Genomic DNA, 13,702 nt, shown 5'->3' on the forward strand with positions numbered 1-13,702 from the left:
CAGCAGAGACTTCCCGAATGTCCAAGGCCCTTCATCTAGAGCCCTTCTTTTACCTGACTGTTGGTGGAACGTGATCATGAATATGTTGTCTCCCAGATCCTTGCATCGTATCCCCCTCATCGGACACCAGATCCTTCCCAGAGCAGTCTCCATCCCCTCTGCAAAGGCCGGTTTGTCTGACATTAATTTTGCCATTGCTTGTGGTTCCACAGCTCCCCCCTTTCTTCCATCTATCCAAATGATCTTCCTCCCCTTGCTTTCCAGATCCGACAACTTTAGCCCCTTCATCAAGCCCTCAACACGCTCCATTAGCGGCTTCGAAATCACGACAAAGGGATCCGGACCACAAACTAGGGTTTGAGAGGAATGTGTTGCGGTGCCTCAGCAACACTCGAACTCGACGATTGTGGGTGGGACAGGGTACCCGAGGGATGAAGGGTGCAGGAGAGAGAGGCCGAAACCCGGCGCCCCGCGGGGTGGCTAATGCACAGCTTAGGGAAACTCTGACAATGGCGGGTGGGAGCAGGGTGGATCTAGAGTACCAGTGTGAGGGCTTGGAGGGGGTGGGAAACCTAGCGAAGCGGGGCGCCGCGCACGGGGTGGGCGGAGCTAGCGGGAGCGGCGACGCACGGGGTGGGCGGAGCTAGCGAGAGCGGCGGCGCAGGGTGGCGGCACTGGCACCAGGACGGCGGCGGGGATTGACTCGGGGTCGCCTAACCAGTCGCGAGAGGGAAACCACCCCGTCACCCTTGGGACGGACGAGAAAAAAAACATCCGTCGGATATTAAATGGATGTCTCGGATTCAATGCACGTGAGTTGGTGGAGCTTCTGTGCATTTTGTGAAAAACCCCTTCACTAACAGTTATGTACAAAAAGATCCCTCCACCATGTTCCTCAAGGTGGATCTGAGACATCCATTCAAAATTCGATGGATGTTGTTGATTTTTCTATTTTTGCACACAAAGTGTTTTTTGTACACTAGTCTCTCCCCGCTCATAGCCTCCTCCTACGATACATAAAACAATAGATAAAAAACTACTCCTCGTCGTCGTCCTCCTCCTCCTTCGACTCCGTCTCGGTGATGTCCTCCTCATACGTCTCAATGAAGGCGTCAAGGTACTGATCGTCGTCGAAGTCCCAGGACGACGCTGCTCCTAGGTCGATGTTGAATTGAGTGGTCGCCTTCCACGTACGCTTGTCCTCGCTATAGGCGGCTTGCTCCGCCCTCCTTTGCGCGTAGAACTGGCGCTCATTGATGACGTCCTGCGGGAAGCGTTCGCGCCACAGTGCCATGGCTTCCTTGTCCATCTCGATGGCGCTCCCACCTCCGGTTGTCGCGACAATCCTCACCGATGATAAGCCGCGGGGGAGGCGCCAGCTCCCGCGTCAGCACCTCCGGGAAGTTCATGTCCCGATGAGACCGTCGGAGGAGCCACGCCGCCGCGTCGTACGCGTGGGCGGCCTCGTGGGCAGCCGTGACGAAGGTGCCGAGGCCGAGGCGCATGTCACCGGACCATATCTCCACGGAGAAGGCGCCGGAGGGGCGCGCACGGACGTCACGGTAGCCCGAAACTCCCCGGTGACGAGGTGAGAAAGCAGCAGAGGGCGTGTGGCGAGTGGCAGACGCTGCATTTATAAAGCGCGTCGGATGCCGCGCGTCAAAACTAGCGCGCGCCCGACCGTTTTTTCGCGCGCGCAATCTTTTTTCACGCGCCTAAGTTTCCCGCCACCGCTGGAGCGCGTGAAACTGCCCTGCACGCGCTAAACCCTCCATTTACCGTGCGCGTGTTTTTTGCAGCTACGGTTGGAGATGCTTTTGCCCTGCACGCGCTAAACCCTCCATTTACCGTGCGCGTGTTTTTTGCAGCTACGGTTGGAGATGCTCTAAAAAGAACTCTATACAGTCCCTTATTTTGAGAGGAAAATAAGAAAAGTACAATTATAACGATCAATGGCTTCATCGGCTTCGTCCAGCGCACGTGACATTACTGAAAGAGGTGGCCATGGCGGCTTCGTCGAACTCTCTCTTGTCCATGCCGGTGGAGGTGGACATGGCTGGGTAGGCGCTAGCGCACCTGGACATATAACATTTCTCAAATAGGATAGCATGGTAACCGCACTTTTTATACGAACACGATGCTAATCATAACACACAGATCATAATACGATACGTGGTATTGCTATCAAGTACTCCTAGTAACATCTCAAACAACAACATAAAGCATAGCCGACTAATCACATCACTACGGAAGGTCTTAAACCAAACTACAAAGCCAAAGGGTTAGAGTTTTTTTTTTGGTAATGGAGGTATACCCGGCCTCTGCATCATGATGATGCATGCGGCCCTTTTATTAAAAATCTAGAAAGTATCATCATAAAGGTCTTACAGCTCACAAACGAAGCAAGTCATAGCACATAAAACTGAAAAATACAAGCGGACAAAGACAACCGATACGGTGATAATAAGGACAAGCTCTCTAGACTCCTATCCTGTTATGTGAACGCCATCCGAACCGGTTGAATATAATCCGAGCCACCATCTTCCATTGATTGCACCCAGTAACCAAAGGCTTCCTGGAGTCCATATGAGTGAGTAAGGACCACGTACGGATCCAAGCTGTAGCTCTGAAGATAACCTGCAAAAAATTTAAGTTGTGTTGTCTGTTAAAAATCATATCATTTCTGCAGTTCCATATAGCCCATAGTAACGCACATATTCCAATCCGAATACAAGATGTCGTGATCTATTCAACCCCAGCTAACCACGTCCCAAACAAAGACGCATTATCTACTGGAGGATTAATATTAAAAGCTATATGAATCGTTCTCCAAAGTAACTTGGGAAGTGGACATTCAATGAATAAATGTTGTATTGTCTCATCCTGAGCACAAAAACAACACCACGAGTTGTCTACCCATCGCCTCTTAAGTAAGTTGTCCTTTGTGAGTATTATTTGCTTGTGAACAAACCACATAAAAATTTTAATCCGCAAAGGAACCTTAACCTTCCATATATGAAGTGACCTTGAGATGGAGCCAGAATTGATCAGATCCGTATAAAAGGATTTCACCGTAAATATCCCATTTTTAGTTAACTTCCATTGTGTGGAGTTCGGCACGTTGAAGAGTCGAACTTCAATCAATCTCCGAACCAAGTGCATCCAGGCTGTCCATCTCTCACCCACTAACGTACGTCTGAACTGGATGTTCAAGGGAATAGTTTGAAGGACGATACCTACGTAATCTTCCTTACGTTGCACAATATTGTAAAGGGTAGGATATTGTAAGGCCAGAGGTGTCTCTCCTAGCCACGTATCCTTCCAAAATCTTGTTGACATCCCGTTGCCAACCAAGAATTTGACCCTACGAAAGAACATATCCTTCATTCTCATAAGTCCCTTCCAGAACGGTGAATCAGTCAGTCTGATGGTAGCCTGGGCTAGCGTTTTCGAGTACAAATACTTATCGCGCAGGATTTGTGACCACATGCCCTCCGGCTCTGTCTCTAACCTATACAACCATTTGCTCATAAGGCATTTATTCTTAATCTCCAAGTTCTCAATACCGAGACCCCCTTGGTCTTTAGGTCGACAAAGGATATCCCATCGCGCGAGATGGTATTTCCTCTTGGTCTCATCAGACTGCCAAAAGAAACGAGATCTAAAGAAATCAAGTCGCTTTCGGACCCCTTTCGAAATTTCAAAGAACGAAAGTAAAAACATTGGCATGCTAGTTAATACTTAGTTAATCAAAACTAATCGACCTCCATATGACATCAACTTGCCCTTCCAGCAGCTGAGTTTTTTTCAATTCGTTCTTCAATACATTTCCATTCTTTATTGGATAGTTTACGGTGATGAATCGGAATACGCAAGTAACTGAATGGTAAAGCACCTAATTCGCATCCAAACAATTGTCTGTAAGTATGTTCCTCGTCTTTGGCCTTCCCAAAACAGAACACCTCGCTCTTATGAAAATTGATCTTTAAGCCAGACAATTGTTCGAATAGATATAAGATAAGTTTCATGTTACGTGCCTTAGCCATGTCATGTTCCATGAAAAGAATAGTGTCATCAGCATATTGTAGAATGGACACCCCTCCATCAACCAGATGAGGAACTAGATCCTCTACATGGCCATGTTGCTTGGCCCTGCCAATAATGACGGCCAACATATCTGCCACAATATTGAACAGAAGAGGTGACATGGAATCCCCTTGTCTCAACCCCTTATGCATCTGGAAGTAGTGACTGATGTCATCATTCACCTTAATTCCGACACTACCTTTCTGGACTTGAGTATCCACCTGGTGCCTCCAGGTTTCACTAAAACCCTTCATGTGCATTGCCTGCTGAAGAAAAGGCCATTTTACTTTATCATAAGCCTTCTCGAAATCCACTTTTTAGATAACCCCGTCTAGTTTCTTCGAGTGAATCTCATGAAGTGTTTCATGTAAGACAACCACTCCTTCGAGTATGTGTCGTCCCGGCATGAAAGCTGTCTGACTAGGTTGAACCACTGAGTGAGCAATTTGTGTCAATCTATTGGTTCCTACCTTTGTGAAGATTTTAAAACTCACATTCAGCAGGCAAATGGGTCGGAATTGTTCTATCCAGACCGCCTCATTCTTCTTCGGTAATAACGTTATCGTACCAAAGTTGAGGTGAAACAACTCCAAATGGCCATCGAAAAAATCATGAAACATAGGCATAAGATCATCTTTAATGATATGCCAACATTTCTTATAGAATTCAGCTGGAAACTCATCTGGTCCCGGTGCTTTATTCGGCTTCATTTGGGTTATGGCCAGATGAACTTCTTTTTCAGTAAACGGTGCAGAGAGAACATCGTTCTCCGCTGCCTGTAATTGAGGTATATCATCAATCACAGACTCGTCAAGAGACACCATGGAAGTATTGGGAGGTCCAAAAAGGCTTTTATAATAGTTGGAAATATATGCTTTCAGATTTTCATGCCCCACTATTGTTCCCTCGTCCTGTTCAAGCTGTATGATCTTCTTCTTCCTATGTTTACCATTTGCAACCATATGGAAAAACTATGTGTTGTCGTCCCCTTGGACAACCTTAAGCGTTTTCGCACGCAACGCCCACTTGAGTTCCTCCTCTCTGAAGAGAGCACATAGGCCTTGCTCAGCTCGGACTTCGTTCGATGCTCATTAACAGAAAGAAGAGTGGTTTCAGCCTTTACATCTAGTGCCTCAATGAGTTGAGTTAGACGTTCTTTTTTCTACTTATAAATCCCACTCTCATTCCTGGCCCATCCTCTCAGAAATTGTCGAAGGTGTCTAATCTTATTTTGCCATCTCTCGACATGTGTCCTTCCCGTAACTGGCTTAGCCCATTCGCGTGCAATCATCTCCATAAATCCTTCTCGCTCAAACCAGCTTTGCTCGAAGGAGAAGATACTTTTGTTTGCAACATGGGTAGCCTCTCCCGAATCTAAAAAGAGTGGTGTATGATCCGAGATCGCTCTTTGCATCGCATGAACCGACACCAACGGATATTTTTGTTCCCACTCCACACTAGCAAGTACCATATCCAGCTTTTCATAAGTCGGAACAGGTAACGAGTTGGCCCATGTGAACTGTCTACCGGTGAGCTCAATTTCTCTCAAATTGAGGCTCTCGATAATCATGTTAAATATCATAGACCAACGTCCATCGAAATTGTCATTATTATTTTCTTCTCTTCTCTGAATGATATTAAAATCCCCCCCGACTAGTAGTGGCAGACTTTCATCTCCACAAATCCGCACTAAATCGGCAAGAAAATTAGGTTTAAATTCAGGTTGTGCTGCCCCATATACCGCAACTAGCGACCATCGAAACCCATCCAATTTTGATCTCACCCTGAATTTAACCAAAAAGTCTCCCTGCACCACATTAAGCACCTCTAACGTCTCACACCGTACTCCTAGTAAAATCCCGCCGGATCTTCCTCTAGGTGGTAAAATGTGCCAGTCAAAATCGATACCACTGGAGAGGGTTTGAAGGAATTGGGATGTAAAATTATCTTGTCCAGTTTCCAAAAGTGCAATGAAATCTAAGTGATGCTCTAATGTTGTCTTTGCTAAGAATCTTTGTTTAGCCAAGTCTGCTAGACCTCTGCTATTCCAAAAGAGTCCTTTCATAAGTCATTATGAATTTTTTTTCTTAAGTTTAACTCTAACACTTCTGCGTACTGCCAAAGTAGGATAAATTTTCCGCTTCCAGGGTCGTTTGGGCTTCTCCTCAACACGCCGCGGGATGATAGTATTATCTATGACAGACACTGCCTCGTCCATCAAGAGAGGCTCTACTGTATCTGTGTTCTCAACTTCCTCCTCATCTTCAACCTCGACACTAGGCAAGAGATTATTACAGATATTTGCAAGATCATTAATTCCTAAATTATTCATGTCATTGTCATTCATAGGTTGGATAGAGGCAAGATTACGAATGATCTCAGAAGCCCTCTCCGCTTCCATGTCTAGAAGATCATTAACGGATTTGACGACCTCGGTTTCATTTGATCCCAAAGAAATGCCTAAGTCGTTTGCCTTATCAACTATTTCATTCTCAGAGAAGTGTAAAATTGAACAACTTATATCAAAGGATGACCCTCTTGGCACGCGCTAGCTGCAGGTCGTCCGCATCCGGCTGTCCCTGGATCCGGTTGCCGACACGCCTGCCAGCCGACACCGGATCCGCAATCCCGCCAAAAGCGATGAGCTCCTCCATGGTCCTCTCGCGTGGGGTGCGGTCAGGACTCCCACGCCCCTCCCGTATCGTCGGTGAAGGAGGGTAAGGCGTGGTGGAGTGAACCTCCGCTGTGAGTGGCAAGGGGGAGGAGGACCGTGGAGACGCCTGCTCACTGATCCCGTCCCCCTTATCACCCGTGGAAACCGTCGTCCCTCGGCCACCCTTCTCGGTACAATACCGCGGAGGGGTTACGACATGGGACTTCTTCCCGCATCTCACCCCCGGCTCGCCACTGTGGATGGCGCGGTCCCGTGGAGGGGTTATAGCACGGGACTCCTTCCCGCACCTCACCCCCAACTCGACCGGAGACGTGGAAATAGGAAGAGCACCGTAGACCTCCTGTCCAGGCGCCCCTCCCGCCGACGAAAAGTCGGGCTCTGGTATCTGGGTGTGATGGACATCCTGCCCACGGCCCCGCAAACCCGCGGCCATCCCAACAGAAGCCACCCTCGCACCGGGAGTAGGCTCCGCGATCGTCATATCGCCGACTAAACTCGACACTGGTGGCAGCTCAAGCTCTGTCGGGTCGTCTGCCTCGACCCTGGTGCTCCATAACCGGCTAGGAGCGGACCCCGGTGCAAATGAACCAAAGCGAAGTGTGTTCATCGGAGTAGTGGACGGGGGCGCCTCTTTGGTAGAACTGGCTACCTTATCTGACTATGTTGCTGGCCTCTTGTCCGACTCTGGTAGTGTATCATCGGCCCCCTTCTCCTGGTTCCCGGGTGCGCCGCCACCCTCAGTCGTATCCATGTCTTGTGTCCCATCCCCATCCTCGGAAACTGCAGTATCCTCGATCTGAAGCTCTAAGACATAAGTGACTCCAGCATGTGTCCATCTGACTACATCTGGTATATGCTCAACACTGACCAAAAGCCTCGCAGCGTTTTGTGCGCGAGTGAATGGCATGTCAACCTTTTCTGTCTTACCAATTAAACCACCCAAACTCCAAGCAATCAGAAAATGTTTTACATATTTAGGTGGCACGCCATAAAAACGAACCCACACCTTCTCCAAAGGTGTACCCTTAGGTTCCTCCTGCTTCCACTCGTCGAAAGCGATAACAATATTTGTGCTCGTAACTCTGCATAAACCCCACTTAAGAACATGCATCTGATCCTTTTTAGTGGGAAAGCCAACCTTATAAGACCGACCTTCTAATGCTCCAGCTGCCACTGATAATTACCCGGCACTAACTCACGTAGTTGTCTGACGATCTGAGCCTCGGTCAACTGTCCATTAGTAACTCTGATAACTGCCGGGAAAGAACTCTCAATCATCTGTGGTAGAGGATCCACCTCCGGTGTCTCAAAGAACATCAACTCCTTACAGCAGACCCCAAAGATGTTAATGCCAGGCTTAGGACCAGAAAAGAGAGGGCATTCCCCGGTCACATGCTGGGAGCGGAGGCAATAATCACAAAGCTCATTCGTACACTCTGCCACGAAATGACCCGGTTCACCACATCTATAACAAGGCAACTTTTTCTTCTTAATTGCCCACTTAGAGAGCTTTTCGCCCTCCGCTTTCTTCGGCCTTTTATCAGACGTGCCATCCTTAGATTTACCACCTCCTGTAGTCACTGGAACATGCACTGCTGCGAGAGCCCGAACCGCGTCCACTGCCACCGCGGGTAACGTGGATGGGTCTCCCACCCCCATCAGCTGTATGCTCGAGCTCCTCCTCCGAGGCCATATCCGCAGTAGGCGGTGGTGGCGGTGAGTAGTGTCGAGGCGGTGGTGGCCGTCTCCCTCTCCCACCGCGACTATAGCCACCTCAGAATCGATCCCTGGGTCCGGCAACACCTTCAACAAAATTACCGGGTGGACCTTGAAAATGTCCAGTGTTCTCGAAATTGTACTGGTTATAACCACGGCCGCCACCCGATGAAGATCCACGGTGCAGTCCCTCACCATAGTTAGAGTACCTTGAGACACGTTATTAGAACAAATAACATACCCAAAAGAGCACTGAACTAATTGCAAGTACATAATTTATATGATCTTGAAAGCGATTCAGAGCAGCTGACCCCTTACATCAGGTTTAGACGGTGTGGTTGAATCATCTATCTGCTCATTCATGCAACTCACAACATTTTGAACAAGAAAACAGGTCCAAATTGAAGCAGCCACACATGCAAGTAGGGAACACAAGCACGATGCTGAAGAAATTTTTGGTCAGCTGGAGACGCCCCAGTCAGCGACAGAACAAGATTTGTCGCAACAATATAAATTAAATAAATCAGCAATAAAATAAAATCTGTCTTCAAATAAAAAATAATAATCATCATCAGCAGCAGCAGCAGTGCTAGAGGTGGGTCAAGGGTTCAGTGTTTCCCCAGATTACATTACACATTAGAGACCTGCTTAACATCAGGTTGTTCCAAATAATCATCAAGCAATGCATACATCAGCTGAGTTAAAAGTCATCATACTACAGACCACACACAAAGAGACCACTAACTAGATGCTTGTTAAGAGCTAGAGCTGCATTTCTGACTTGCGGATCAGATGGACCATCATCTTGAGGCTCTCGCTGCTCCTGTCTGCCAGTTCGATGAGGCAGATGTCTCCCGCCTTCATCTCGGTCTGCAAGACAAAGTCCTTCCAGAGTAAGGAAATCATCCTCCAATTCGTATATTCCATGACGGTCAGCATTGTAGGCCACTGCATCGTGCTGCCCGCCAGCCCAAGTAGGAGAGGTGTTTGTTCGAGCGGGAGACACGCCGAAGCATATTCCACGCAGAAATTCTGTTCAGAAAAGAGCGCGTCAAGATGGCGATCGAATTTCAGGCCGATAATTAATTCAGCAAGAAAATGGTTCTAAATTTGCGAGCTTTCGGATGAGAAATGGACTATACATTTTGCACATGGCATCTGAAGTTCTGAACTCACCAGCTTTGTTGGCTTCGATAAATCGCGTGCCGTCATCACCTTCACAAACACAGGGAATTCAGATCCTATCGACCGGACTTTCTCCTTTACTTTCTTCTCTTGTTGCATAGTTAGGTTCTTCCGTTCGGGTAATATGTAGGACTTGTTGGACATAGGAGCTTCTGAACTTGTTTCATTCGACCTGCCAGCGATGTATCCTGAAAAAACATGCCATACTTTGTTGTGGTTAGCATACGATAACCACAAGTTGATCGTCTAAAATATGGTAAATGGAAAGAAATACACATGGTAACTAACTACAATACTATTACCTGACTTAGTACAAGGGGAGGATGTCGAAGCAATCTCCTGAGCATTTGAAGAGTTTCCCATGGCAAAACAAGTTTTCTCACAGCCGCTCGGATCAAGGACAAGAACTTCAAGGCGGTCTTTCCACTTGTTTCTGAAGACGAGGAGGTCGTTGTCTTGTATGCGGAGAGAAGCTACAAAATGACTCAACCCAGATTGGAGGATTACTTGATCATCACTGTGCTTGCTTGTGCCAACACTGTATACCATGTCGTTGCCATGGGCTTCAAGCTGAATGGCAGCTTCAGTTACCCCCTCTTTGAAATTGTCCAAAAGCTTCAACGGTATGTACTGCAAGAACAGAAAAAAAATACAAGCAGGAATTAATAGCCTATGGATCAGAGTAACAAACACGACCAGGAAATTATGTGAGGAAGGATGCAACTTACAACATAGCAGTCCTCGTTGGCATTTCTTTTGATCATAGCTGCCACATGCAGAGGAATTTCAGACCTCATGCTGCTATCAGCTAGCTCTAGCACTTTCTTCTTTTGTTCTTTGGTTAGCCAGGTCCCAAGGGATATGGTATAGCCAACATGTGCAGGACCAGGCACCATTTGTTCTGCGCATCAAGAAAGAAAACTGTTACATTGATCAGAAAAGCATTACCAAAAGCACCCGACTTGAAGGTCTTAATTCACTTTACCATTCAGCACATGACGATCATGAGGAGGAACAGCTCTAAGGATGTTGGGAGGCTGTTGAGAACAGGGCAGAGAATTCTTGTGACTGGATGAACTGCATATGTGGACCTTGAACGTGGAGCTCCCACAGTAGACGAACAAGATGGGGTCACCTCGTCGTATGCGATTTGCATTCACAAAGCGCCGCCAGCCAGTCGTAAGAGTTATCAGGCCGAACTTGACGAATTTAACACTGTGCATCTGGCCATCGGGAGCTTCAAGTTTGATAGGCTCGCCGTCGGTGATCACATTTCTCAGCTGTCTTCTGACCTCCCACGGTATGCACTGTCAGAAAGATTCACTTTGGTTAGAGTTAGATACAGGTTTCAGCGTTTGTGGGCATTGAGTTTCACACTATTTGAAGAAAATGCCTGACACAATTCAGATTGCATGCACTAGCAGAGGATATGGAAAACAAACAAAACAAAGTTTTTGGTGAACATTAATAATAGCGGGCTCAGGGTATTGGTATGCAGTGCATCTGCAGTGTACAGTACTAGTAGTATCGATCTCCATAAGAGGTTCACACACAGGCAGCAGTGTAGTTATTCTCTATCTCCATAAGAGCTACTCCCTCCGTTCCATATTACTCGTCGCTGATTTAGTACAACTTTGTACTAAATCGGCGACGAGTAATATGGAACGGAGGGAGTAGTAGCTTCACTTGCAGTATCAACGATTAGTTTGACACACATGTACAGAGTGTTTGCTTTCCTGCTACCTCTTCATAGTGTTGTGAGTTGGTTCTTCCAAAACTAAATATCCTGAAACAATTCTACCATGAATACGCCACCTATTCCAGGCACACATGGCATAGATAAGAATGAAATTAAACATGTTTCTTGAGTGAAAATTGAACACCCCCAAAATAATCCTGAAAACCCCTCCCTTGCTAGGAGCAGCAACAGGATGAATTGACTAACACTAGCAGCATTGGAAGGGAATCATTCTTTTCCCTTGCAAAAAGTGCTCACCAATAAACACACAGTACAGACTTGTTCCTGCCACCTCCTGGTACATTACGTACACATGTTGTGAAACAAATTTCCCCCCAGGCAAAATGTCATGTTCTATCCATTCCCAGGCAGATTTTGCAGCAACATTTTAAGCCAAGGATGAAATTAAACATTTTTTTCAGCCCCCAAAAACCCTCAAATTGAACCCTTGAATGAGGAAATGTACAGAGGGAAGTCAGAACCAAGAAAGAGAGAGAGAGAAGGGGGAGCAGGAGGGGTTCTCACCAGAAAATCTTTGTGGTCGGAGGCGAAGAGGAGGAACTGCTTGGCGTGGCCGTGGTCGTGGTTCCAGTAGTCCTCGCAGTCCCGGCAGTCGCAGCCGGCGCCGCCCGTCCCGCCGCAGCCTGGACACGGATGGGGCCACAGATCGGTGTAAGAGAAGGCGGCATTTTTCTCCGGCCGGCCGGGGGCGAATCAAATCAATCAAGAAAGAAAGAAAAAGAAGAAGACGGACGGACGGACGGGAGGTGGTGGTCACCTGGGTTGCTGAACTCGTCCATGTCCGTGTCCATGGGTGGACAGATCGCCCCCGCCGCCGCCGCCGGCTGCGTTGCCGACCCCTAGGTCAAGGTCAAGCTGCTTCTTCTTTGTGTTGGTTGGGCGGTCGTATTGGGGAGTCCGGCACTGGGTGTGGGTGAAGCCCGAAAGGGAAGCTCCCCCTCTCTCTCCGCCTGCTACTTCTGCTTGGGGCGGCGCTCTTCAATTATTTGCTAGACCAACCAAAGTTGTGGTACAGCGGTAGATAGATAGATATCATATAGATAGATACTGTACGCACCCACATGAAGTCGAAATGCGCGACCCATCCACACAGACACACGGCCGGTGTACTGCACACTGTTTTGGTTCCGTCATCGAAACCATCGAAAGGCGTAGTTCATCGGCATCCCATCCCTCTTTTTTTCGACGGCGAAAGAAAAAATGAAATCTATCTCAATGAAAGTGAAAATGTTGGTGGTTCCAGCGGTCAATCAACCAGCCTGGTCACAAGGAGATTCAGTTTTTTCACCGCGAGGAAAAGCGCATGCAGGGCGATAGAAATAACCAGCCTGGTCACAAGGAGGTTCGACCACCCAAGAACAATACCCGATCCCGATGTATCATTAGTTTTGAGTTTACATACATATTTTTACAATTCATGATTTTTATTCGGTTTTTCTTTCCCATTTCCTTACTGTTTTTATTTTTAAAATTTTCTTTTAAATATTATTAACATTTTTATAATCAAGAATATTTTTTTGAAATTCATGAACATTTAAAAAAATCATGTGATGCCTGAGTTTGAGCTCGCCGGGTTTACTGAAGAAGTGCTTGGCATGATCGTGTATCCTTTTTGTATTGCACGATTTAACCACCTATCAGCATGCATGCATGGGACAGTGCAAAATCATCAAAACTAGAAGGGTTGGATGCACTTTGCTACGACGTAGGTGTTGTTGAGTTTCTTAAAAAAAATACTCACTCTGTTTCAAAATATAAGGTGTACAGTATTATTTTTTTTAAAGTCAAAATTTTTAAGTTTGATCAAATTTGTAGAGAAATATATCAAAATTCATAATATCAAATCTGTATGATTAGATTTATCATGAAATGTATTTCTATACTTTTTTGTTTAATATTGTGGATGTCGATATTTTTTGCTCTAAATTTGGTCAGAGTTAAAGAAATGTGACTTTCCAAAAAACTAATACCCCTTATATTTTAGAACTGATGGAATATTTAGTTTGACAAGTGGGGGTGATGATGGGGTGAGTTTTATTTTTATTTATAATGTTGTGATTTGATGGGCCTTTTGTAGTGTGGTTCTGTGTTATCTGTTAACCAATGTATATTTATCTGAGGAAAATTTCTACGTCGGTGGCTGCATGTATTATATTGGTGCTACAGTATCACATAATGCACTTCTTTTTTCTAGGGGGTGAAAAGTTGTGTGTTTTTATAGGCCGGTTGTTGCTGATTGATTTGAAAAATCATTGGCCTAGTCAAAATCGTAAACCAAATCT

At 46.5% G+C, this 13,702-nt stretch overlaps 1 protein-coding gene across 2 annotated transcripts; it reads right to left on the reverse strand.

The window, feature by feature from the left end:
- Positions 1-8,986: 8,986 nt before the first annotated feature.
- Positions 8,987-12,425, reverse strand: LOC123148623 (putative B3 domain-containing protein Os03g0621600). 2 transcript variants are annotated; one of them, XM_044568087.1, is made up of 7 exons: positions 12,178-12,425; positions 11,925-12,043; positions 10,647-10,968; positions 10,390-10,562; positions 9,964-10,291; positions 9,653-9,849; positions 8,987-9,508 (listed from the first exon to the last, which is right to left on the reverse strand). In XM_044568087.1, exons 1-7 carry the CDS (start codon positions 12,209-12,211, stop codon positions 9,239-9,241), a joined length of 1,443 nt encoding a protein of 480 aa, XP_044424022.1. In that variant the 5' UTR covers positions 12,212-12,425; the 3' UTR covers positions 8,987-9,238. The 2 variants fall into 2 exon arrangements, with proteins under 2 accessions (XP_044424022.1, XP_044424023.1); XM_044568088.1 differs by having other exon boundaries at positions 9,283-9,508; positions 9,619-9,849.
- Between the last annotated feature and the right edge of the window lie 1,277 nt (positions 12,426-13,702).

The sequence above is a fragment of the Triticum aestivum genome, chromosome 7A, assembly GCF_018294505.1.
Source record: "Triticum aestivum cultivar Chinese Spring chromosome 7A, IWGSC CS RefSeq v2.1, whole genome shotgun sequence".
Classification (NCBI taxonomy): domain Eukaryota; kingdom Viridiplantae; phylum Streptophyta; class Magnoliopsida; order Poales; family Poaceae; genus Triticum; species Triticum aestivum.